We start from the raw sequence: 26,325 nt of genomic DNA on the forward strand, positions 1-26,325 counted from the left end.
ATGGGCCAGGGGACGTGGGTGAGGAGGGACTGGGGGAAAGAGCTGTTTGGATTTGTTCACGGTGTGGGGAGCAGAAGAGCGTGAGGAACTGAGAGTTGCTCCAGTCTCTGCCTTGGTTCACTGGAGGAGCCGATGGGGCTGTCTCGGGATGGATGACCCCAGGAGAAGCAGCAGGCAGGGGAGGTGTTTATAAGATGGATAACTGGCCTCAGAGAAAGCAGAGCCTCCCTCCAAGCCTGAGTGTGTGGTTTTGTTCCTCCCAAACACTTCCTTCATCTGACTTCCTTTGTTCTATAATTAGCAGTACCTTCTCTTCATTCTTCTCTTTCAAAACCTCTGATTCATTTCTACCTCCTCACTACAGTGTGTTTTCTGAAAGTTCTCAAAGCACAGACTAATTCCCATTTTCCAGGAGAACCACACATTTCATATGGCTTCAAGCCAGACAATGGGAATCCACGCAGAGAGAACATGCACGCACACAAACAGGAAGGACGCGGACGGGCTTTGGGGGTGACGAGGGACAGCTTCACCCTGAGGTCTCAGGCGAGGGGTGAGGAAGGAGACTCATGTGAACTCCTCTGTCTCTGCTCTCAGGCTTGTTCACAAAACCCTCCATCTCAGCGCACCCAAGCCCCCTGGTGCACGCAGGAGCCAGCGTGAACCTGCGCTGTCACTCAGAACTGGCCTTTGATGAATTTATCTTATACAAAGAGGGGCACAGACAACATTCCCAGCAGTATGGTAAGATGATCCAGGCTGGGCATCACTCCTTCAAGGCTGTCTTTTCCATGGGTCCTATAACGCCTGCCCATGCAGAAGGCTACAGGTGCTGTGGTTGTTTCAGTCACTCCCGCTATGAGTGGTCAGCTCCCAGTGACCCCCTGGACATTGTGATCACAGGTGAGTGTGGCTGGACCATTCATGGTCTTTTGGTGCCCAGGAAACTCCCCAGGGTGATGTGGTTGTTGAGCAAACCGCCAGTAGAGGAAGAAAAATACCAGAACATAGAAACACCAAGTAACTTATTAGAGGGCCAGAGGAGGGGATGAAGGAAAGGGGGAGAAACAGAGAACTTGTGATAGTTAAAGACAAAACAAGTTAGACAGTGACAGAGAATGTGAAACAGATATTGAGAGAGATTCGCAAACATAGACAATGCCTCCTCCTGACCTCTCACCTGTGTCTTCAGTGCCTCCTCCTGACCACTCACCTGTGTCCTCAGTGCCTCCTCCTGACCACTCACCTGTGTCCTCAGTGCCTCCTCCTGACCTCTCACCTGTGTCCTCAGTGCCTCCTCCTGACCTCTCACCTGTGTCCTCAATGCCTCCTCCTGACCTCTCACCTGTGTCCTCAGTGCCTCCTCCTGACCTCTCACCTGTGTCCTCAGTGCCTCCTCCTGACCTCTCACCTGTGTCTTCAGTGCCTCCTCCTGACCACTCACCTGTGTCCTCAGTGCCTCCTCCTGACCACTCACCTGTGTCCTCAGTGCCTCCTCCTGACCTCTCACCTGTGTCCTCAGTGCCTCCTCCTGACCTCTCACCTGTGTCCTCAATGCCTCCTCCTGACCTCTCACCTGTGTCCTCAGTGCCTCCTCCTGACCTCTCACCTGTGTCCTCAGTGCCTCCTCCTGACCCCTCACCTGTGTCCTCAGTGCCTCCTCCTGACCTCTCACCTCTGTCCTCAGTGCATCTTCCTGACCTCTCACCTGTGTCCTCAGTGCCTCCTCCTGACCTGTCACCTGTGTCTTCAGTGCCTCCTCCTGACCTCTCACCTGTGTCCTCAGTGCCTCCTCCTGACCTCTCACCTGTGTCTTCAGTGCCTCCTCCTGACCACTCACCTGTGTCCTCAGTGCCTCCTCCTGACCACTCACCTGTGTCCTCAGTGCCTCCTCCTGACCTCTCACCTGTGTCCTCAGTGCCTCCTCCTGACCTCTCACCTGTGTCCTCAGTGCCTCCTCCTGACCTCTCACCTGTGTCCTCAGTGCCTCCTCCTGACCTCTCACCTGTGTCCTCAGTGCCTCCTCCTGACCTCTCACCTGTGTCCTCAGTGCCTCCTCCTGACCCCTCACCTGTGTCCTCAGTGCCTCCTCCTGACCCCTCACCTGTGTCCTCAGTGCCTCCTCCTGACCCGTCACCTGTGTCCTCAGTGCCTCCTCCTGACCTCTCACCTGTGTCCTCAGTGCCTCCTCCTGACCTCTCACCTGTGTCCTCAGTGCCTCCTCCTGACCACTCACCTGTGTCCTCAGTGCCTCCTCCTGACCACTCACCTGTGTCCTCAGTGCCTCCTCCTGACCTCTCACCTGTGTCCTCAGTGCCTCCTCCTGACCTCTCACCTGTGTCCTCAGTGCCTCCTCCTGACCTCTCACCTGTGTCCTCAGTGCCTCCTCCTGACCTCTCACCTGTGTCCTCAGTGCCTCCTCCTGACCTCTCACCTGTGTCCTCAGTGCCTCCTCCTGACCTCTCACCTGTGTCCTCAGTGCCTCCTCCTGACCTCTCACCTGTGTCCTCAGTGCCTCCTCCTGACCTCTCACCTGTGTCCTCAGTGCCTCCTCCTGACCTCTCACCTGTGTCCTCAGTGCCTCCTCCTGACCTCTCACCTGTGTCCTCAGTGCCTCCTCCTGACCTCTCACCTGTGTCCTCAGTGCCTCCTCCTGACCTCTCACCTGTGTCCTCAGTGCCTCCTCCTGACCTCTCACCTGTGTCCTCAGTGCCTCCTCCTGACCTCTCACCTGTGTCCTCAGTGCCTCCTCCTGACCTCTCACCTGTGTCCTCAGTGCCTCCTCCTGACCTCTCACCTGTGTCCTCAGTGCCTCCTCCTGACCTCTCACCTGTGTCCTCAGTGCCTCCTCCTGACCTCTCACCTGTGTCCTCAGTGCCTCCTCCTGACCTCTCACCTGTGTCCTCAGTGCCTCCTCCTGACCTCTCACCTGTGTCCTCAGTGCCTCCTCCTGACCTCTCACCTGTGTCCTCAGTGCCTCCTCCTGACCTCTCACCTGTGTCCTCAGTGCCTCCTCCTGACCTCTCACCTGTGTCCTCAGTGCCTCCTCCTGACCTCTCACCTGTGTCCTCAGTGCCTCCTCCTGACCTCTCACCTGTGTCCTCAGTGCCTCCTCCTGACCTCTCACCTGTGTCCTCAGTGCCTCCTCCTGACCTCTCACCTGTGTCCTCAGTGCCTCCTCCTGACCTCTCACCTGTGTCCTCAGTGCCTCCTCCTGACCTCTCACCTGTGTCCTCAGTGCCTCCTCCTGACCTCTCACCTGTGTCCTCAGTGCCTCCTCCTGACCTCTCACCTGTGTCCTCAGTGCCTCCTCCTGACCTCTCACCTGTGTCCTCAGTGCCTCCTCCTGATCTCTCACCTGTGTCCTCAGTGCATCCTCCTGACCACTCACCTGTGTCCTCAGTGCCTCCTCCTGACCTCTCCCCTGTGTCCTCAGTGCATCCTCCTGACCACTCACCTGTGTCCTCAGTGCCTCCTCCTGACCACTCACCTGTGTCCTCAGTGCATCCTCCTGACCTCTCACCTGTGTGCTCAGTGCATCCTCCTGACCTCTCACCTGTGTCCTCAGTGCCTCCTCCTGACCTCTCACCTGTGTCCTCAGTGCATCCTCCTGACCTCTCACCTGTGTCCTCAGTGCATCCTCCTGACCTCTCACCTGTGTCCTCAGTGCATCCTCCTGACCTCTCACCTGTGTCCTCAGTGCATCCTCCTGACCTCTCACCTGTGTCCTCAGTGCCTCCTCCTGACTTCTCACCTGTGTCCTCAAACATCACTTCCTCACGACTCCCTCTCTGCAGTGGAAGAGCTATGCCAGTCTATTTTCTAATCACCCATAGCCAAGGAATGATTCCACATACGAATGTCATAGTGCGTGGTTACCTATTTTGTAGTTATTTCTAGACATCTATCACATCCCCTAGACTAGCAGGGCTCACAGGACAGGATCCATGTCAGTGAAGCATATGCTTTATTTTTCATTCTTGGTTAATTGTATGAAATAAGGTTGACATTTATAGACATATGCTGGCAGAATGGATGGAAGCATGGATGGACTGTAAATGGACAGACACAGAGGGAAGAGTTGATGGTGTATTCAGTATTCAATTGCACACTTAAAATCTATCATATATCAAGCCAGCAACCTCTCCTGCTGCTTTCCCCCTTGAATTCTGGGATATTCGGCTCTGCTCTCAGTTTCCTGGCTCAGGGATTTCCTCCTTGTCCATTTTGCCCAGGTGAGACACACACAGAGATCACAAACTCAAATCAGCCTGACAAATCCTAAAGCAAAATCATACCTGCAGCATTGACTATATAATCCACTGGACCCTGTGCAAAATGAAAATAGAGGGCCCCATGTTCAAACATCAAGATGTCAACACGAGGGCATTAAACTCAGCTTGGAACTCTGATGGCACGGCTCCTGGACAGTGAAGCCAGCCCTGCACAGAGACATAAGCAATTGGGGGATTGCACACAGCATATACCAGGCACCTCGAGATCCCAGAGCTGCATGCACCCAACACACGCCAGGTATTGCAGATGCATCAGACAGAAAGTGCCCCTGGAGGTGATGGTTGCAGATCTGGGGGCCTCCAAAGCCCACTTCGCCACTCTCTGCTTCAGTCGTCATACTGGACATGGACTGTGTCCCTGCACAGACCCTGTGTATACCTAGTCCGTTCACTGCACTGCAGGGACTCAGACTTGGTAACTGAGTGTATGAATGTGTATGAATGAAAATAGCATGTTGATTGTGTTGGATTATCTTTACTTAACAAAGTGGCACGCAGTTTTATGAAGTTTTAAATGGAATAGTGAAGTCTTCACATAAGCCTCCTTAGGAAGTGACTAATATCACCCACGCTTACAGGATGAGGAGGTTGAGCTTCACAGCTTGTGCAGCAGGCTGAGAGTCACGGAGCAAACAGGCCGCAGATCCTGGAATGAGCCCAGGCTGGCAGAGGTCAGAACCCAGTCTTGTGACCACAATGCTTTGCCACCTGTGTTAGCTTCCTGGGGCTGTCCTAACAAAGTCCTGCAATCTGCGTGGCTTAACACCACAAAATCAATTCACTTATAATCCTGGGAAGTAGAAGTTTGCAAGTAAGGTGTCAAGGAGGCCATGCTCACTCTGTAGGTTCTAGGAAAGAATCCTTCCACATCCCCCCCACCTTTTTTTTTTTTGAGACAGAGTCTTGCTCTGTCACCCAGATCTGTGGAGCGATCTTGTCTCACTGCAACCTGCACATCCTGGGTTCAACTGATTCTCATGCCTCAGCCTCCCAAGTAGCTGGGACTACAGGTGTGCACCACCACACCTGGCTAATTTTTGTATTTTTTTAATTTAATTTTTTTTTGAGAGAGAGTTTCACTCTTGGCATCCAGGCTGGAATGCAATGGTGAGATCTTGGCTCACTGCAACCTCTGCCTCCTGGGTTCAAGTGATTCTCCTGCCTCAGCCTCCCAAGCAGCTGGGACTACAGGCATGCGCCATCATGCCCGGCTAATTTTTGTATTTTTAGTAGAGACGGGGTTTCACCAGCTGGTTTTGGCCAGGCTGGTTTCAAACACGTGATGTCAAGTGATCTGCCCACCTTGGCCTCCCAAAGTGCTGGCATTACAGGTGTGAGACACCGCCTGGCCCCAAATCATTCATTCATTCATTTATTCATTCTTCATTGAGTCATTCGGTAATTCCCCGTATAGTTACTAATCATTAAATGTGTGCCAAGTACGGGGCTCCACACTTTGTACAATTACGGTATATTGTAGACACAAAGAGTGTCTTCACGGTGGGAACTGGAGGAGAAACAATGAAAAAGTGGAGAAATAGAAATAAATGACATCAATGATAAATTTTATGAAAGAAAATGTTAAAACTAAACCATGAAAACTAATACAGAAGCCTACTTGCCTACGGTGGTAAGGAAAGAAATCTTGGAGCTGGTGATATTTGTGCTCAGCAGTGATATGAGGTGTGGGGAGAGGGATGGAAGTTGAGATAGAGAGAAGAGCACGTGCAAAAGTCCTGGGGTGAGGGAAATGTGAAGGATCCATTTCTTTTGCTGTAAATAAGACAACATACTGTCCTGAGTGTATGTGGGTATTTATAAAGTAATAATATTTATCTAAAATTTGGAGTGAAGTATCTGAATGAACGTATGCTTCGAGTAAGGGTTATAAACCATTGTGTCTATTTATGTACAGATGAGAATACCACATATTCCAGCCCTGCCGTGAAGGAAAGGTGGAATCAGAGATGAGGAATCTTCAGCTCAGATAGGAGACACACAGAAAGGTTTGCATGTGGAAGTCCCAGCCTGTCAACCTCTCCAGAGGCTCCAGAAGTGAGGCCAGAATTTTGATGATAGGAGATAGACTTTGGAGGTCATCACCCACATCCCCTGTCATGGTCACTGTCATTGTCCCTATTCCAGGCAGTCAGAAGGAAAAATGAAGGATGAACATAATGCGTTGGGTTCAATGGGCCAGGGCTGGAAGCAGCCACCTCTCCTGGGCAAAGCCTCAATTTCACAGATCTTCTCAGGTGAGAATTGAATCACTGCAAATGAAAAGCTTGCCCTTGGGTTGTGTCGACAGGTTTGAAGCAGGCAGGGAAATCTATTCATGGCAGAGATATAAACGGTCCCTTTATTCTATGGGTGGATGTGGATCAAGAATTCTAGACACACAGGGTGAAGCCTGTGTCCAAACTAATAGGACCTTCACACTGTTTTCAGCATGGAGAGCTCACAAGTATTGGAGGATTGGGAGAATGGGGTGTCTGGAATAACGTAAAGCAACAGGAAGCTTGATTCACCCAGATGGGTAACCTGAGGATATGCCCTCCTATGGATCAGCTCAGGAATTCCACGCTGGCTTCAACACAAAGGCCTTTTCACCCGTGCTTGCTAACATTCAGATTCCCATTAAAGATGTGTGTTTTTAATTAATCATTTCAAATAAAACCTTGACATTATTTTGCATTAATTTTTCATGTTTAAGTAATTGGTTTAATCGAGAAACGGAAGTGCATGAGGCAGATACTAAGTTAGTTAGGTCATCGCAAATATTTAGTTGGTCTTTTATCATCCCTCGGCCTCAGATTTTCTGAAGCCTCTGATGCTGTTCACCCTCTGACCTACGTGAAAGTAGCTCTTCTCTTGTTCACCTTTTGGACCTTGTTTCAAAAGTAATGATAGAAATGAGCAGTCCAGTTGAGAAAACAAGATACTCTGGGAGGGTAGGTGCTGAAAATTGTTGGAGAAACCAAAGCTGAAGACAAGACTCTCAATCAATTGATCTTGGCAAGGAATTGTGTTTTCTCTCTTCACTGTTTAATACTGGTGAATACAATTATGGATGTTTTGATCTGGAGTGATTCTTTGTTAACATCTCTCGTATTCATCCAGAGAATGTAAATAAGGGCATAAAACAAATGTAAATATTCCTATGATAAAATAATTATTCTGCTATGGAGAATATTGGATCTTGCTCCTTAGCGTGGGTTATTTGGGTAACACTGAGAAACATGAATGTCAAAGAGTCCTATACGGTGAAACCCCGTCTTTACTAAAAATACACACACACACACTCACACACACAAATTAGCCGGGTGTGGTGGCGGGCGCCTGTAGTCCCAGCTACTCAGAAGGCTGAGGCAGGAGAATGGCGTGAACCCGGGAGGCGGAGCTTGCCACTGCACTCCAGCCTGGGCGACAGAGTGAGACTCCGTCTCAAAAAAACAAAAACAAAAACAAAAACAAAAAAACAGTCCTAAGCTTTCTAGGACCAAGGAAGCAGCTACTCACTCGCAATCGCTAGAGTGTTCCCATCTTCCAACACTCACCTTGATTTTCTCTAGTCCAGCAATGAGTCAGGTCTCAGCATGGTTGAAGCAGGGAAGTGGAGCATCTCATGCTGCTTTCCTTGTGGTCATACCTTGCCAATGCCACTTCCAGAGGCAGGTTTTTCATTCCTTCTTTCAGCTTTCAGGGTCTGGATACTCTGAGGACACTGGGTTTGCCTCTGTGCATTGATGAATGCCTCCGTTAATATGCAAGTGAAGAGTAAGGAAATTGCTTTTCACACATTACTTAGAGGGCTTTTGGTACTGTCAGCAAAGGACACTTGTCTGATGATATCGATGTCAACCACAACTTGCAAAATATCCCATAGACTCAAATTTTAGGAAACTATTCTAACTAAAGCTCATCATCTGAAAGCTGTTGCTCTATGCACAGGGTCCTGGGCTTCTCTGTGTGTAGCTCTTCCCCCCATCCTCTCGTGAGATCTTCACCCTGCGCAGGAGACCCGTCCTCTCCCTAGATCTTCACCCCAGGAAGGAAACCCGTCCTCTCGCAAGATCTTCACCCCACGTAGGAGACAGGTCCTCTCGCGAGATCATCACCCCATGCAGGAGACACGTCCTCTCGCGAGATCTTCACCCCTAGCATGAGATTCCCTCCTATTGCGAGATCCTCACCCAACTCAAGAGACCCATCCTCTCCCGAGATCTTCAAGGCACGCGGAAGACCCATCCTCTCGCGAGATCTTCCATGCGATGGCTCCTGCCTCTGCTCATCTCCAAACTCCTCCTCAGCCAGGTGTCTGCTGACTCTACTGCCATCATCCCAGAAATTTGTTCCTAGAGAACACAAACAAATTTCTTGTCTATTATTCATACCAAAGAAAATACTATGATATTTCTGCATGTTTATATTATTGTTAAGTGAACGGCAGTAATTGCTTATCTTCCAAAACAAACAGCTGAGTAATGATATATTTTTAAACTCCATCCTTTTGACAGTGATTGAAATGGACAAAACAGTAGAAAGTAGAGCTGATATGTGTGATCACCTTCAATGACACAGATTAACAGTGAAAACCACAAAGACCTGTGGTACTTGTATCTAGGTAGTAGAACATTGGCCTGTAAACGCAGCACTTCGGGAGGCCAAGGCAGGTGGATTGCCTGAAGTCAGGAGTTCAACACCAGCCTGCACAACATGGCGAAACCCCGTGTCTACTAATGATACAAAAAATTAGCTGGGCATGGTGGTGCAAACCTGTAATCCCAGCTACTCGGGAGGCTGCCAGATCCAGCCACGAGACACCTTTCAAAAAAAAAAAAAAAAAAAAAGAACTTGGTGTATAAGATAATTTTTACACTGCCATAAAGAACTACCTGAGACTGGGTAATTTATGAAGAAGAGAGGTTTAATTGACTCACAGTTCCACAGACTTAACAGGAAGCATGACTGGGAGGCCTCAGGAAACTTACAATCATGGCGGATGTTGAAGGGGAAGCGGGGACCTTCTTCTCATGGCTGCAGGATAAAGAGAGAACCAGGGGAGACGTGTCACACTTTCAAACCACCAGCTCTTGTGAGAACTCATTATCATGAGAACAGCAAGTGAGTAATCTGCCCCCATGATCCAATCATCTCTCACTGGGCCCCCCTCCAATACATGGAAACTGCAATTCGAGATGAGATTTGGGAGGGGACATAGCCAAATCATATCATTTTGCCCCTGGCCCGTCCCAAATCTCGTGACCTTCTCACATTTCAAAACCAATCATGCCTTCCCAACAGTTCCCAAAGTCTTAGCTCATTCCAGCATGAATTCACAAGTCCAAGTCCAAAGTCTCATCTAAGACAAGGCAAGTCTCTTCCCCGTATGAGCCTGTAAAATTAAAAACAAGTTAGCTACTTCCAAGATACAATGGGGGTATAGGCACTGGGTGAATGTTTCCATTCCAAATGGGAGAAATTATCCAAAGCCAAGGGGCCACAGGCCATGTGGTGATGGGTTTGTAGGTGCAGCAAACCACCAGGGCACAAGTTTACTTATGTGGCAAACCTGCACGTCCTGGACATGTACCCTGGAACTTAAAATAAAACAAAATAACATTGATTATAAAAAGATATGAGGCCTAGAGAATCCCAGGAATACCACCGCCGAACCCCACAACCCACAACCCCAGTGTCACTAGGTTGCTGGGACAACACTGGCACTGCCTGCCTCAAAACTTATTGTGAAGTGAAACATTAAATGTCTTTATTATTAAAACAAAAGGAGAGAATGACAATGATCATAACAAATACTTTCAAGCTTTATGGACATTTACAAATTGTACATATTTGGTGGGTGGAATATGATGTTTTGATGTATGTGAAATAATTACCACAATCGAGCTAACAAAAAAGTGTCTCTCCCCTCACAGGGTTATCATTTTTGTCTTCATTTTTTTAATGTGGTGAGAATATGTAAGACGTATCCTGTTGGCAAATTTCAGGTGTGTAATACAGTCTTTTTACACTATAGTCAGGCGGGTTTTGAGTGTGGGAAATGAGGACACGTTGGTCAAAGGCTACAAAGTCTGGCTATGCAGGATGAAAATGTTCTAGAGATCTAATGTAAGCATGGTGACGATAGCTCACAGAGCTTCCGATGGAAGAGGCTATTTTGTGTGCAGATTTTGCCTTGCTCCAAGATGGCAAAACTGCAGAAGAAATTGTCCAATGGGCAGAAGAAACTGGAGGTTTATTGGGATGTGTTGACTTCCCTCCACCAATTGAAGATAAGAGATGACCAGAATTCAAGGTGCTGCCTACTTCATGTTAGTATTGAGGAAGGAGCTCATTCCTCTTAACAATGAGGATTAATCAGATTTTAAACTGTCATGACTGCTGTAAAGAAAAAGCAAAGCGTAAGTATACCCTAATAAAATTTTTGTGTATAAGAAGGGAAACTATTCAGAAAGTGAAAGTGATACAAATATGAGATAGCCCCAGAGAAATTTGAGGCACCTCGAGTTTCTTTCAAAAATAAAATGCAATTGGGAAGCCAAGGCAGGAGGATCACCTGAGGTCAGGAGTTCGAGATCAGCCTGCCCAACATGGCGAAACCCCGTCTGTACTAAAATTACAAAATATTAGCTGGCGTGGTGGTGGGGGTCTGTAATCCCAGCTATTCGGTAGGCTGAGGCAGGAGAATCTCTTAAATCTGGGAGGGAGAGGTTGCAGTGAGCCGAGATCGTGCCACTGCACCCCAGCCTGGGCGACAAGAGTGAAACTTCGTCTTAAAATAAATAAATAAATAAAATGCATTAAAACACCAAAACATAGAAATGTTATATAAGTTAGAAGAGTTATTTCCCTCATTTTAATGATGTTAAAAGTGAGGTAAAAATAAAAAGAAATTCGTGAATTTATAAGAAATGTATTAAATAAGTGAAACATATTAAAATACAGAAAAGATAAAGTAACTGTAGCTGGAAACAGAGAGAGGCATGCTTGCAGAAAGTATATAAAAAGGGATGGAAACATATACATATTTAAAAAATAACCAGCCAGGGTACAGTCATATGAAGACAGATCAAGAACACCCAATGTTTTTAAAATTGGAATTTTTGAAGAAGAGATCGCAAGTAAGGAATAGATAGGATCTAGTTTATTTGTCCAGGATCCATATTTGAAAAATTTAGGTATGGCTTATTTCTGACCTTCTGAATTTACTCTTTTATATATTTTTCCAGAGGAATCCATAAGCCTGTTAGGAGATTAGGCTACGAAATTTCTTTAAATGTACCTCAAGTGAATAGAACCATTTAAATCATCATGAATGGACACGAAACTCACCACTGGCTCTTGCCTGCAAGAGCCTTGTTTCTTTACCTAATTCATCAACTATTTGTATTTATTGTTTGGGCAGCACTTCTGGAAAATTTGCGTGATATACTTAAGATCTACAGATGATGGTCCTTCTGGAAATAATTCATAAAGGAAAATAGTTTAAAGACATACTAATTACCATGTAATGCATCACATGCATTCAATATTTAGTAGAGCTTGTTTTAGTGAAGAGTTGAGAATTTAGGTATTGAATTCAGTAATCAAAATATGCCCCACATCAATATCCCAAATTAACTCCTGTAATTATTTATACTTCTCAGCACTGCTTTAAAAAGCACAGAATCACATTCTTCAATATAAAATTAAAAATTTCCAATTTCATGGAACGCTTTGAAATTTATATGGACTTAACCCTCACCTTCAAAAGCCAAACTTTTGAAGTTATCAGTGTTCAAATTTTCCTTCTTCAAAGGCCATGGCCCCTCTGCTATTAATTATGCTGTGTCTTGTTCTCACAGTCCAGTGTACGCTTACTTCTTAGAACTTTAATTTGTACTAAATAAAAATTGCACTGGATTAAAACAGTTTACTTCATAAAGCTGTTGGCCTCATCCCAATGTGTAAACACTGCTAAGCTGTCTTCCTGGCAAGAAACCCATAAACGCCATGAAGTACATTTAGCAACGTCAATTAACAAGTTCTCCTCATTTTTAACCAATGCATGCATCATATTTTTAAGTGGGTATTTGTCCCATGTGTTTGCTTGCAGGGTGACTGTCCACTACTGAGGTCTTGAACTTTGCAAATCTCACTTCCAAGTCAATCAATTATAACACATTTTATGAAACATAGCACAATGTTTAATAAATGGCACCATTGATTTGTAAAAATTATTTCTCATAGGTGATACATTTGCTTACAGGTACAGATATTTATATCACAGCATTTATTCAACATATTTTTCTATTGTAGAATATATTTAAGTAAATGTTAACATCAAGTTCATCCTCTGTCATCTGTAATCAGGTATTTTCTGAGAAGTGGAAAAAACAACAGAATCTGACAACGGTTGCTGGCAGTTTTGGGGTCATCACTCTGTAAAACATGTGTTTTTGTCAGTTTATTTTTATCTTGACATTCCCCATGTCCTGCAGTCCCACCCTGGGGTGTGTACTCAGGGAAACTCACTCATAAAACCCAGGACACTCAGGCAAGAATGCTCCGGCAAACATTGCTCCAAAAAACAAAATGTCCGGTGAAAACATACATCATATCTGCCCAAAAGGAGAAATACATTGAGGAATATGCAAGCGATTTACTGCAGTCTGTCTGTTGTTAAATAAACAAGAGCTATGCAGAGCATTAGGAGCATAGCGGTATCATTTTACAGTCAAAAACACAAAACAAACTATCCTTTTGTGCTGTATTTAAAACGTAAAAATATACGTACATACACACACACAAATATTACCAGATGATAGCTATGATATCGGAGACACATATTTACAAAAATAACACAGAAAAGATCCAAAATTGTGTGTGTGTGGTTTTCATACATTGAGAAGTGCTGGGACAGATGAGAGACAAAGCATGAGTTGATACTATTTTTGTGAATATGCTGTTTTTTTTCAGTGTGGATTTCACAGGGCTTTTTTTCTTGCTATAATCTTACTAATTTTTTAATAAAATGAATTGGCTTTTGGGGAGAACCTTCAGCGTTATATGCACATATGTTTGTGTTATTCACAGTTTATATATGTATGTAAATATACACATAGAGAGAGTAGAGTTTTCTGGAAGAGAAAGATAGAGATCTGTGTCTTGAACTGTGAGTCAAGAAAGGATTTCAGAGAAAACATCAAGAACCAGGATTTTCACGCTCGCTTCTGTGTTAATAATGCAAAATCAGTTTTTCTTGGTGTTAACTTCTTGAAGCATAGGAGAAAAATTGAAGAACTTGAAAATTGTTCTTAATTTGCAAGTAATTAATTTGCAACTTTGAAAATGACAGGATAAACATTTCAGTTTTACTGTACAACCGTTTTACAACACTGACAGTGCATCTATTTTAATTTGGCGGAGAACCTTGCATCACAGAAATCGAATCATGCATAGTTCTCAAAAAAGGCAATAAGATATTAAGATACAATTCTACACTTTTGCACATAGAAAAATTAAATTTGAAATATAGACATTATGGATTGGTTGGTGCTGGGGTTCAAGTCAGGCCTTTGTTAGGGGCTCTGTTGAACCAAGAATACCGTCTGCAAGTTTCCTGTGTCACCCACTATGTTTAGGGTGAGAGCTGGTCACCTTCCTGTGTGGTGGACACCCTCTAAACTCTGCAAACTGAAACTGGAACCATGGTTACCACATCCTGTTCATTTTCCAATTTAGCTCAACCCCTGTGTCCTGCCCAATAGAAGTGGCACCATGGCCCCCAGACTCATCACCGTCCTGTGTCTGGGTAAGTCCTGGAAGGGAAAGGAGGACACGGTTGGGATGGAAAATGCTCTCTTGAAGACCTGGCCTCTCCACAACCCAGGTCTGGTGGTGGGAAGCCAGGTTCATCCACCCTCTGAATCCAGGCTGAGCTGACAAACCCAGTTACAAGGAGGGCAGGATTCACATGAAGACAAGCTATTTTTCTCTCCTCTCTTTTTTTTTTTTTTGCCCAGGATTCTGCCTGAACCAGAAGATCTGCCCACATGCGGGTGAGTCCTATCCCAGTCCTAGGATGCTGTGTTGGCCAAACACAAATGATTCTCCAGGCAGGGAGGGTGGACACGAAGTCAGGCTGATGCAGATGACATGGGGTGGGCTTTGCAGTGAGCACTGGGAACACAGGAAGGGAGTCCTCTGGAGACCCCAGGCTCCATTTTGTTCTAGAAACCCTCCATAGGCAGCCCCTCAGGCTCATCCAATCTCCTGAAGGAGCCTGTGATGCTCGGAATCCAGCGTGTCTGGGGGTGGGTAGGAGTACTCTCTGTCAGGAGGCAGGGACCCGTGCTGGGCACTTGTGTTGGGAATTGTTAAATGAGTTGATATGTTTTTTGTATTGCTTGAATCTGGTAGATTCCTCCTTCTCCTCCATGCACAGATTTCTGTTGTAGACAAGAACTAGGAGCAACTTGGCTCAATATTGTATCATCATGCTTAGTAGAATTCTGTTCTGGGGAGACCTTCCATGTCCACTCTGGGGTGGCTGTGTCCCTGGCTTGCGACCAGGTATCCCAGGGCATCAGGGGACCCCACGTTACAGGGCAAACCAGAACAATGTAAAGAAGGAAATGCCCCCAAGGACAGCGGGAGACGGGGGGCTCCACATTTCCCTCTCTAGGCTGTGCCTCCTTCTCTTCCAGGTGCTCAGGACAAGTTCTCCCTGTCAGCCTGGCCGAGCCCTGTGGTTCCCCTAGGAGGACGTGTGACTCTCTCCTGTCATTCCCATCTTCGGTTTGTCATATGGACAATATTCCAAACAACTGGGACCCGAAGCCATCAGTTGCACATTGGCCTTTCCAACAACATCACCATCAGCCCTGTGACCCCAGGACACGCAGGGACCTACAGATGTGTTGGAATTTACAAGCACACCTCGAAGTGGTCAGCTGAGAGCAACTCCCTGAAGATCATCGTCACAGGTAGGAGAAGTCCAGCCCACCCCACGTCCAACCGGTGTCCAGATGGACCTGCCCAGAGTCCACACCCAATGAAGCCAGAGAGTTGTTGTGGGATTCCTAGTCATGCACTAACCGTGGACACAGAAGCCATCCTGGGAATTTAAAGAGAGGGCATTTCCTGTGAGGAATCAGGTACGCAGGTGGAGGAGGAGGGAGGAAGCCGAGCAGCAGGAGAATCTGCCTGGGGAGTAGCAGACGCAGGGTGCTGGTACCAACTGCAGCAGGGTGGATCCAGGGAGGAGCCATGTTGCCTGACCCCAGCACCAGTGTTTCCCTCGGGGAAGTCGTTACTCTGCCCCGAAGGAGCCAGAGGCTTGGGGAAGTAACAATTCCCTCGGGAGATGAGTCCAGTGGCTCAGTGGGACATGGATTGGGAAATGCACCCATTCCTCTCCTCCTCCTTCCCAGTCTCGTGACACTCATCCCTTCTCTCTCATGGATGTGCAGAGTGTCTCACGGAGAGTTAGAAACTCATCCTGTGGAGTCGCCCCTGCCCATCCTATAAAGCAGGGAAGGGAGAGTGTGGAGTTATTCATATTTTATATATGTATGTAAATATACACATAAAGACAGAGAGAGAGTAGAGTTTTCTGGAAGAGAAATATAGAGATCTGTGCCTTGAACCGTGAGTCAAGGAAGGATTTCAGAGAAAACATCAAGAACCAGGATTTTCACGGTTGGTTCTGTGTTAATAATGCAAAATCAGTTTTTGTTGTTAACTTCTTGAAGCATGGGAGAAAAATTTAAGAACTAGAAAATAGTTCTCAATTTGCAAGTCATTAATTTGTAACTTTGAAAATGACAGAATAAACGTTTCAGTTTTGCTGTACAACCATTTTACAACATTGACAATGCATGTTTCTTAATTTGGCAGTCTCACATTAAAGGAGCTCAGAAGAAACAGAGAAGAGATTGGGTCTTTCCACCAAGAGAGCGGGGAAAGCAGGTTGGGGTGAGGCAGGGAGATCCAGGCTACGAAAGCTCCTGGAGGATCTGAATGGAGATTGGGACTGTGAGGGGCTGCCCAGGAAAGGAGTTTACCGTGTCCTTCTGCCTAAATAGGGAAAAGGAGTCACTTCCACCCTCCCCAACAAGTAGTCACGTCTAACCTCTTGGGTTTTGGGGCAAAACCAGTTGTTTCCTTCAGTGTGAGCCTGTGAGATTTCTTCTGATCCTCCAGAGATTCTTGTATTTTTCAACACGCAGAGTTGAAAAACAGTGAGGCTCATAACCTCACAGTCCCATGCCAGGGAACCTAAGTCCAGCAGTGTGTTTTCTGAAGATTCTCAAAGCACAGACTAATTCCCATTTTCCAGGAGAACCCCACATCTCATATGGTTTCAAGCCAGACAATGGGGATCCGCGCAGAGAGAACATGCACGCACACAAACAGGAAGGACGCAGACGGGCTTTGGGGGTGATGAGGGACAGCTTCACCCTGAGGTCTCAGGCGAGGGGTGAGGAAGGAGACTCATGTGAACTCCTCTGTCTCTGCTCTCAGGCTTGTTCACAAAACCCTGCATCTCAGCGCACCCAAGCCCCCTGGTGCACGCAGGAGCCAGGGTGAGCCTGCGCTGTCACTCAGAGCTGGCCTTTGATGAATTTATCTTATACAAAGAGGGGCACATACAGCATTCCCAGCAGCTTGACCAGGGGATGGAGGCTGGGATCCATTACGTCGAGGCTGTCTTTTCCGTGGGTCCTGTAACGCCTGCCCATGCAGGAGCCTACAGGTGCTGTGGTTGTTTCAGTCACTCCCGCTATGAGTGGTCGGCTCCCAGTGACCCCCTGGACATTGTGATCACAGGTGAGTGTGGCTGGACCATCCGTGGTCTGTTGGTGCCATGGGAGCTTCATGTAATGCGGTTGTTAATCAAACCTCAGTAGAGGAAGAGAAATAAAGGAAGAGAGGGACTGTGAAAAAGTGCTCAGCAAAGGGGTTTAACATGTCTTCCTGCTTAAAGAGGCAGGAGGGGTCACTTCCACCCTCCCCAAGAAGTAGTCACGTCTAACTCCTTGGGCTTGGGGGTACAGCCAGTTGTTCCCTGCAGTGGGAGCCTGTGAGGTTCCTTCTGATCCTCCCGAGATTCTTATATTTTTCAACACACAATTGAAAAATATTAAGACTCATAACCGCGTAGCCCCATGTCAGAGAACTCAAGGCCAGCACTATGTTTTCTGAAGGTTCTCAAAGCACAGAGTAATTCCCATTTTCCAGGAGAACCCCACATCTCATATGGCTTCTAGGGGCGGTAAACCACAGGGACTCAGTCAAGAGCAGAATCAAAGAAATGCAGAGGAAGTAAAAAGACACAGACATAGGCTGACTCAGAACCCTAGAGATGAACATGAGATTCACAGGGGCACCAGCCGACATTCAGAATCTGCTGCCAAGATAAGAACAGCGAGGCCAGGCGCTGTGGCTCACGCCTGTAATCCCAGCACTTTGGGAGGCTGAGGTGGGCAGATCACAAGGTCAGGAGTTCGAGACCAGCCTGACCAACATGGTGAAACCCTGTCTGTACTAAAAATACAAAAATTAGCTGGGCATGGTGGTTCGTGCCTCTAATCCCAGCTACTCAGGAGGCTAAGGCAGGAGAATCACTTGAACCCGGGATGCTGAGGTTGCAGTGAGCCGAGATCGCGCTACTGCACTCCAGCCTAGGAGACAAGAGTGAAAATTGTCTCAAAGGAAAAAAAAAAGAAAAAAAAAAAGAGGGAGAGAGATTACTTTGTTCATACACTCAGGAGTGTGTTCTAAAATCAGCCTCTTTTTCTCCTAGGAAAATACAAAAAGCCTTCTCTCTCCACCCAGGTGGACCCCATGATGAGGCTGGGAGAGAAGTTGACCCTCTTCTGCAGCTCTGAAATCTCATTTGACCAGTACCGTCTGTTCAGAGACGGGGTTGCTCATGGACAGTGGCTCAGTGGAGGGCAGAGACATAGGGGAGCATTCCAGGCCAACTTTTCTGTGGGCCGCTCAATGCCAGTCCCTGGCGGGACCTATAGATGCTATGGTTCCTTCAATGACTCTCCCTATGAGTGGTCAGCCCCCAGTGACCCGCTGCAACTTTACGCCACAGGTGAGGAGCGCATGCCTTCTGCATGCTCTGGTGCCCACTGGATCACAGAGCCACACCTGAGGGGCGTCCCGCTGGGCACACAGGGGTATTAGGTACTCTGGATAAAATGAAACAGTGACAAACACACACAGGAAAAAAGAAGCTGAGCATGATGGGGCTGTCAGGGTGTAGGGTGGTAAGACGGGGCAGCTCCACACCCTCTGCCACCTTCTGTATGAAGAAAGAGGTCAGGACAAACACAGGGGGAGGTGAGGCCAGATGTAGTTTGTTGAGATCAGAGGTTGCCTCAGCCCCTCACCCTTTTCCATTTCTCCAAAGCCCCTCCAGACCCCTCAACACAGAGAGATCTCCCTGCTGGGGAACGTGGAGATTTATCATCCCGATGGGAGACAATGTCTGTTGACATCACCATGCTTCTCCTTATCACCTTCCCATCCCAGGGAAGGAATTGTCCCCCAGAGATTCCAAGGAAGAGACCCCAGGGCCCCCATTAGTCTTTAGGTGGATGACAGAGTAGGGGGTTTGCAGGGACCAACCCTCCAAAGAAAATGGTGCTAATGCTCGGGAGGCTGAGGCAGGAGAATCGCTTGAACCCGGGAGGCGGAGGTTGCAGTGAGACAAGATGGCACCACTGCACTCCAGCCTGGGCGACAGAGCGAGACTCCATCTCAAAAAAGAAAAAAGAAAGAAAGAAAGGAAGGAAGGAAGGAAGGAAGGAAAGAAAGAAAGAAAGAAAAGAAAATGGTCGTACTTTAATGGGGCAATCAATGACGCTTGCTCACCCCTTCTCTGCCTTTTTTTTTCCTAGGAAACACTAAGATTACTCCTCTGTCATTCACGGAATCCACCCCTGAATCTGGTAAGCAAATAACTCTTATCCTAGTGTCTGAGTCCCTGGGGAGACGGAAGGCCCCTGTGTGAGTGAAAGCTGTGCCACCTCCCAGCTCCGTGACCCTGGGCTAGGTAGCCCCTCCCAGGTCCCCACATTCCCCATCCACATCTGAGACTGTGGTCAGTACGGGGATCTGTAAGGCCTTTCAGCCTCAGATGCTTTGGGACTGAGGCCTCATCCACAGGGGAGGAAGAGATCAGAGTCACCTGCCCCTTGCTGAAAAGCAATGCTTCTCATTCCTCCAGGGAGGTCTGTGAACATGAAAATGCTGGAAGATGGGAAGGATTTAAAAGACTATATTCGATATTCACTGTCTATCTTTTGTTGTTGTTGTTTTTTTTGAGACAGAGTCTCACTCTGTCACCCAGGCTGGAGTGCAGTGGCACAATCTCAGCTCACTGCAATCTCTGCCTCCTGGGTTCAAGTGATTTTCCTGCCTCAGCCTCCCGAGTAGCTGGGATTACAGGTGCCCACCACCACACCCGGCTAATTTTTGTATTTTTAGTAGAGTCAGGGTTTCACCATGTTGCCCAGGCTGGTGTCAAACTCCTGACCTCAAGTGATCTGTCCGCCTTGGCCTCCCAAAGTGCTGGGATTACAGGTGTGAGCCACTGCACCCAGCCTTATTGTCCATCTTCTAATGTCCTATGACATATTCAACAGTTCCTGTGTTCCAGTGGTGTGTGCAGGGAGGAGAAAAGTTATAATGAATAAACGTGTGAACTGATTTATTCAGATCCATTAATTTTGTATTCATTAAGATAGAGTCATGTGACAGAGAAAGCTTAAGTGGATCCTTTAGAGCAGGTGGAAGGGAAGACTCTATGTCACTCAAGGAACTGACATTTAAGGTGTGATCCTGATGACAAGGACAGCCAGTGTTGGAAGGATTGATGGAAGGACATTCCCAGCAGGTAAACAGTGGTGCCATAAACTCAACATGGCAGGGCTGGGCGCGGGGCTCACAACTGTAATCCCAGCACTTTGGGAGGCTGAGGCAGGCAGATCACAAGGTCAAGAGATCGAGCCGTTCCTGGTCAACATGGTAAAACCCTGTCTCTACTAAAAATACAAAAATTAGCTGGGCGTAGTGGTGCATGTCTGTGGTCCCAGCTACTCCGGAGGCTGAGGCAGGAGAATTGTTTGAACCCGGGAGGCGGAAGTTGCAGTGAGCCGAGATTATGCCACTGCACTCCAGCTTGGGCGACAGGACGAGACTCCGTCTCAAAAAAAAAAAAAATTCAACATGGCAACGGCTTGTGTGTGTTCACAGCACCAGTGAGGTTGACATGTCGGGGGAGAGGGGTGGAGCTGAGAGAGGAGGACAGGGACCAACTCATGTGAACGTTTCTCATTTTTAAAATGTTTAATTTTTGTGGGTACATAGTAGGTGTGTATATTTATCAGGCGCATGAGATGTTTTGATACAGGCATGAAATGTGAAATAAGCACATCATGGAGGTTAAGGCATCCATCCCCTCAAGCATTTATTCTTTGAGTTACAAACAATTTAATTAAGATTTTTTTTTTTTTTTTGAGATGGAGTCTTGCTCTGTCACCCAGACTGGAGTGCATTGGCGCGCTTTCCGCTCACTGCAACCCCTGTCTCCTGGGTTCAAGCAGTTCTCCTGCCTCAGCCTCCCAAGAAGCTGGGATTACAGGTGTATGCCACCATGCCTGGCTAACTTTTTGTATTTTAGTAGAGACAGTGTTTCAACATTTGTCCAGGCTGGTCTCAAACTCCTGAGCTCAGGTGATCTGCCCGCCTCAGTCTCCCAAAGTCTTAGGAGTACAGGTGTGAGCCACCGTGCCTGGCCCCAATTATGCTTTTTATTTTAAAATGTACAGTAAAGTTCTTATTGACTAGAGCCAGCCTGTTGATGCTACCAAGTGAGGGTTTCTAAGCAACAGTAAAGGGTTTGGATTTTATTCCAATAAAGAGGTGAAGACAGGTTTTGTTTTTTTTTTTTTTTTCAGAGTCTTACTCTGTCTCCAGGCTGGAGTGCAGTGGCGTGATCTCGGCTCACTGCAACCTCTGCCTCCTGGGTTCAAGTGATTCTCCTGTCTCAGCCTCCTGAGTAGCTGGGACTACAGGCGCATGCCACCACTCCCGGCTAATTTTTTGCATTTTTAGTAGAGATGGGGTTTCACTGTGTTAGCCAGGATGGTCTCGATCTCCTGACCTCGTGATCCGCCCGCCTCGGCCTCCCAAAGTGCTGGGATTACAGGTGTGAGCCACTGTGCCCAGCCGTTTTTTTTTTTTTTTTTGAGACGGAGTCTTGCTCTGTTGCCCAGGCTGGAGTGCAATGGCGTGATCTTGGCTCACTGCAACCTCCGCCTCCTGGGTTCAAGCAATTCTCCTGCCTCAGCCTCCTGAGTAGCTGGGATTACAGGGGCCCGCCACCAAGCCTGGCTAATTTTTGTATTTTTAGTAGAGACAGGGTTTCACCATGTTGGCCAGGCTGGTCTTGAACTCCTGACTTCAGGTGATCCACCCACCTTGACCTCCCAAAGTGCTGGGATTACACGCATGAGCCACTGTGCCTGGCCGAAGACAAAGGTTTTAGTCAGAAATATGTCATGATCCACATTCTATTTTAGAGATAGCAATCGGCCGATGTGAATAGTGTTTATTGCAGGGAGGCAGGAGTGGAAGCCAGGAGCCCGGTGGGGCTGTGACATCCTTGTAGAGGACACTCATGGCAGCTTAGATGTGCTGGGGCTGGAGAAGGAGTTGAGCAGGTGGATTCAGGAGAGGCTCAGAGCTGGAGTCACTAAGAGGGAGAGTTCGGAAACTTGTTCCAGTATTTCTCAGTGCATGACCTGGGGCACGCTCATTTCTCTCTGAGCCTCTGATTCCATTGATGGCAACTCATACTTGGGCTATCAGAGAAGTAGCAACTCAGCAGGGAGCCTTATGGGGGAATGAGACATAGTCCTTGAAAGAGAAAAGATTATAATCAGACACTTGGGCTCAATGGATGGTTCTGCTAGTTATGGTCACTCATCTTGGAAAGCATCCGTTTTCTTTTCTTTTCTTCTTTTTGTTTGAGCCAGAGTCTCTCTGTGTTGCCCAGGCTGGAGTGCAGTGGTATGAAACTGGCTTACTGCAATGTCCCAGTTTCAAGTGATTCTCCTGCCTCAGCCTCCCAAGTAGCTGGGATTACAGGCGCCTGCCACCACGCCCGGCTAATTTTTGTATTTTTAGTAGAGACAGTTTTCACTATGTTGGTCAGGCTGGTTTCGAACTCCTGAACTCCAGTGATCAGCCTGTCTGTGCCTCCCAAAGTGCTGGGATTACAGGCATGAGCCACGGCACCTGGCCAAAGCATCCAAGTTGTTGGATAGAATATTGGGCTAATGATGCCTCCCTTCTTATGGAAAAAAAAAAGTAGGAAAGAGAAGAAAGAAAAGCTTCCCAAGTTGAATGTCTAGAAGTAGCAGACATGTCTAGAATTGAGCCCAAGAGTACGGCTGGCTACAGTCTTTTCTCTTTCAAGGACTATATCATGGATGAGAGAGTGATGAGATGTGTCCACACATGTGGAAGTCCTCCCACCACCTCTCAGCATGGGTCCTGGTACGGAGGGTATGTTCCTATGTGACATAGCCTGTGCCCCCTCCCCTTTTTCTCTCCCGAATCCTCCACCCACCTGCTCTTACTCATTGCTCAGAAAAGCACCAACATTCTTTGGAGCAAGTTCAATTCTCAGAAACTGGCATGAGAGTCATCCGCTGGCCACCTCTATCTCCATTCTCAGAAAGTGCATTTGTCCTGGGCTGAGAAGGGATGAGGGAAATGGTATTCAGCTATGGTACATGCAGAGGGTTTCCTTTGTCATGCAAAAACAAACTGTCTTGTCTCATGAGGAAGTGGGAGGGGAGGCACACTGGAGCCTGGAAGGCCTGGGTTCAGACCTCCATGTCTCTCCTTTTTTTTTTCTTTTTTTTTTTTTGAGATGGAGTCTTGCTCTGTCACCCACCCTGTGTACAATCTCGGCTTACTACAACCTCTGCCTCCTGGGTTCAAGCAATTCTCCTGCCTCAGCCTTCTGAGTAGCTGGGATCACAGGCATGTACCACCACGCCTGGCTAATTTTTGTATTTTTAGTAGAGACAGAGTTTTGCCATGTTGGCCAGGCTGGTCTCTAACTCCTGACCTCAGGTGATCTGCCCACCTCAGCCTCCCAAAGTGCTGGGATTACAGGTGTGAACCACCACACCAGGCCTCTGCATCTCTCTTACTGGCCCTTTGATTTGGACACGTGTCTTCACTTCTCTTGGAATTTTTTGTAAGTGATGGAAAATGGAGAAAGTAACTGTTCGGGTGTAGGGATCTTGGAAGAGCTTCAGATAAAGCATGTTGTGTGTTCAGTATGTATTGGCACAAAACAGGCAACCAGTCAATGAGAGGGTTTATCATTTGCTTCTTGACAGACACACATCGCCCTCAAGGACAGTCCAGCAACCTGCATATGCTCACTGGACTCTCAGTAGCCATCATCTCCATTGGCGTTTGCCTCTCTGCTTTTATTGGTTTCTGGTGTTACATAAAATATCGTAAGTGTCAGGGAGGGGAGGACAGTATCATGTGAGCCCCGTGGGGATGTGACTGGGGCACGGGGGTGCTATTCACGTCCTGTGGGTTGATCTGTGTTTCCGCTGAGGTTCTTTTTTTTTTTTTTTTTTTTTTTTTTTGAGACGGAGGCTCGCTCTGTCACCCAGGCTGGAGTGCAGTGGCGCAATCTCAGCTCACTGCAAGCTCTGCCTCCCGGGCTCACGCCATTCTTCCACCTCAGCCTCCCGATTAGCTGGGACTACAGGCGCCCACCACCACGCCCGGCTAATTTTTTGTATTTTTAGTAGAGACGGAATTTCCACCATGTTAGCCAGGATGGTCTTTATCTCCTGACCTCATGATCCGCCTGACTCGGCCTCCCAAAGTGCTGGGATTACAGGCATGAGCCAGTGTGCCCGGCCTCCATTGAGGTTCTTGATGGAGAAACCCTGCTCCTTCCCTTCACTGACCAATCACCCCAACCCCTCCCCTACCTCCACCTCACCTCTGGGGAGGCCACTGACCTGCAGGAGATGGTCCATGAGAGAGGCAGAAGGATGGGGGCCATCGATGGGAGCGGTCCTGGGGCAGTCAAGATTGCCCCAGGGTTGCTGATGGGTGGTTCTCTGAATTTAGTGGGGGAGGCTGGATCACGCTGCAGCCTCAGGCACGCCCTTGCCTTGTTTTGGTCTTGGTATTGCCACCTCTGAAGTGAAGATCTGGAAGACTTTCTTTTTCACCCCACAGACACCACCATGGCAAACACAGAGCCCACGGAAGGCCAACGGACGGATGAAGAAGTGAGTTCTCCCAGCCGAAACCATCACCACAGCTTCATCCCCTCCCATTCCCAGTGCCCCTGCCTTCAGCCACTAAATATGCTCCTCTTTTCACCTTCATCCTCTCAGGAGCCTGCAGCAGAAGAGACACAGGAGATCATATATGCCCAGTTAAACCACCAGGCCCTCTCACAGACAGGATTCCCTCCTGTCTCCCAGTGTCCCCACTACCTCTCGGAGGAGCCCAGTATCTACATCACTGTCCACCAAGCCCAGGCTGAGGCCAGAGCTGCCCCCAGTCTTTGGCACAAAGGGCATTAATACGCAAGGACCTGGATCTATTCCTAGGAGGATTTTTTTTCCACGGACATTCTTCCTCCTTCTGGTACCATCTTGACACCTCGAAGCTGGCAACAGCAGTGTCTGAATGCTTGTGGGATTATCTTAAAATTCCAGCACTGCTGAACAGACAACTAGCCATTCTACAATTCTATTTTGAGCATCCAACCATTTAAGGTGATTTGACTCTACCCACACACTCATCCTGGATATCTCATTAATATCATCTGAGTTATTCTGAAACTCTACAGACATGCTTCTAGAAAGCCGATGTATATGCTCAGCCAGTTTAATCTCTAAATTACTCAATAAGGCTTTTTTAAAAATTTTTTTTTAAAGTTCTGGGGTACATGCTCAGGATGTGCAGGTTTGTTACATAGGTAAATGTGTGCCATGGTGGTTTGCTGCATCTATCAACCCCTCACCTAGGTATTAAGCCCAGTAGGCATTAGCTCTCTTCCCTAATGCTCTCCGTACTCCCTGCCCTCCTCTGACAGGCCCCAGTGAATGTGTTCCCCTCCCTGTGTCCATGTGTTCTCATTGTTCAGCTCCCACTTATAAGTGAAAACATGCGGTGTCTGGTTTTCTGTTCCTGCATTAGTTTGCTGAGGATAATGTCTTCCAGCTTCATTCATGTCTCTGCAAATGATATGATCTCATTCCTTTTTATGACTGTGTAGTATTCCGTGGTGTATATGTACAACTTTATTTTTATCCAGTCTATCATTGATGGGCATTTGGGTTGATTCCATGTCTTTGCTGTTACTCAACAAAATTTTGCAGAGATGAAGTGTATTCTATATCTGAGTCATCTAATATGGTAGCACTAGCCAAATATAGCTTTTTAACTTAGAATTAGAATAGATCAAATTCCATGAAGTTTAAAATTCAGTTCCTCAGCCACATGGCCACAATTTGAGTTCTCAGAGCCACGTGTGGCTGCTGGCTGTGGGAGAGAATAGCATGAACACAAAATGTTTTCCTTGTCAGAGGAAGTTCTAGCTGTTCTAGATTAAAGGTGCAAATTTGAAGATGCAGAGTCAATTTTCTCATGCAGTGCAGGCTCCTGGAAGAGACCTAATGTAACAAAACGATAATATTTCACATCAATGGTGAGATATCTTTATCTTACGAAATGCGGGGAACAAGCAGAATTCTCTTGTGGAGTGTCTTATCACCTCTTATCCTCATGCAAATTTCTGCCATAGAGATTTTCTCCCAAACTTTGAGAAGGTCACCTCTGTCAGGCCTCTGAGCCCAAGCTAAGCCATCATATCCCCTGTGACCTGCACGTACACATCCAGATGGCCTGAAGCAACTGAAGATTCACAAAAGAAGTGTAAATAGTCTTA

At 47.2% G+C, this 26,325-nt stretch overlaps 1 protein-coding gene across 1 annotated transcript; it reads left to right on the plus strand.

Annotated features, from left to right (window-relative positions):
• LOC100992623 (putative killer cell immunoglobulin-like receptor-like protein KIR3DX1) lies at positions 1-25,995 on the plus strand. The gene is made up of 11 exons (XM_063599707.1): positions 1-61; positions 598-744; positions 820-903; positions 14,066-14,109; positions 14,983-15,283; positions 16,824-17,129; positions 18,106-18,405; positions 19,214-19,264; positions 23,735-23,857; positions 24,603-24,655; positions 24,764-25,995. Exons 1-11 carry the CDS (start codon positions 1-3, stop codon positions 24,953-24,955), a joined length of 1,662 nt encoding a protein of 553 aa, XP_063455777.1. The 3' UTR covers positions 24,956-25,995.
• Positions 25,996-26,325: the final 330 nt, after the last annotated feature.

The sequence above is a fragment of the Pan paniscus genome, chromosome 20, assembly GCF_029289425.2.
Source record: "Pan paniscus chromosome 20, NHGRI_mPanPan1-v2.0_pri, whole genome shotgun sequence".
NCBI lineage: Eukaryota > Metazoa > Chordata > Mammalia > Primates > Hominidae > Pan > Pan paniscus.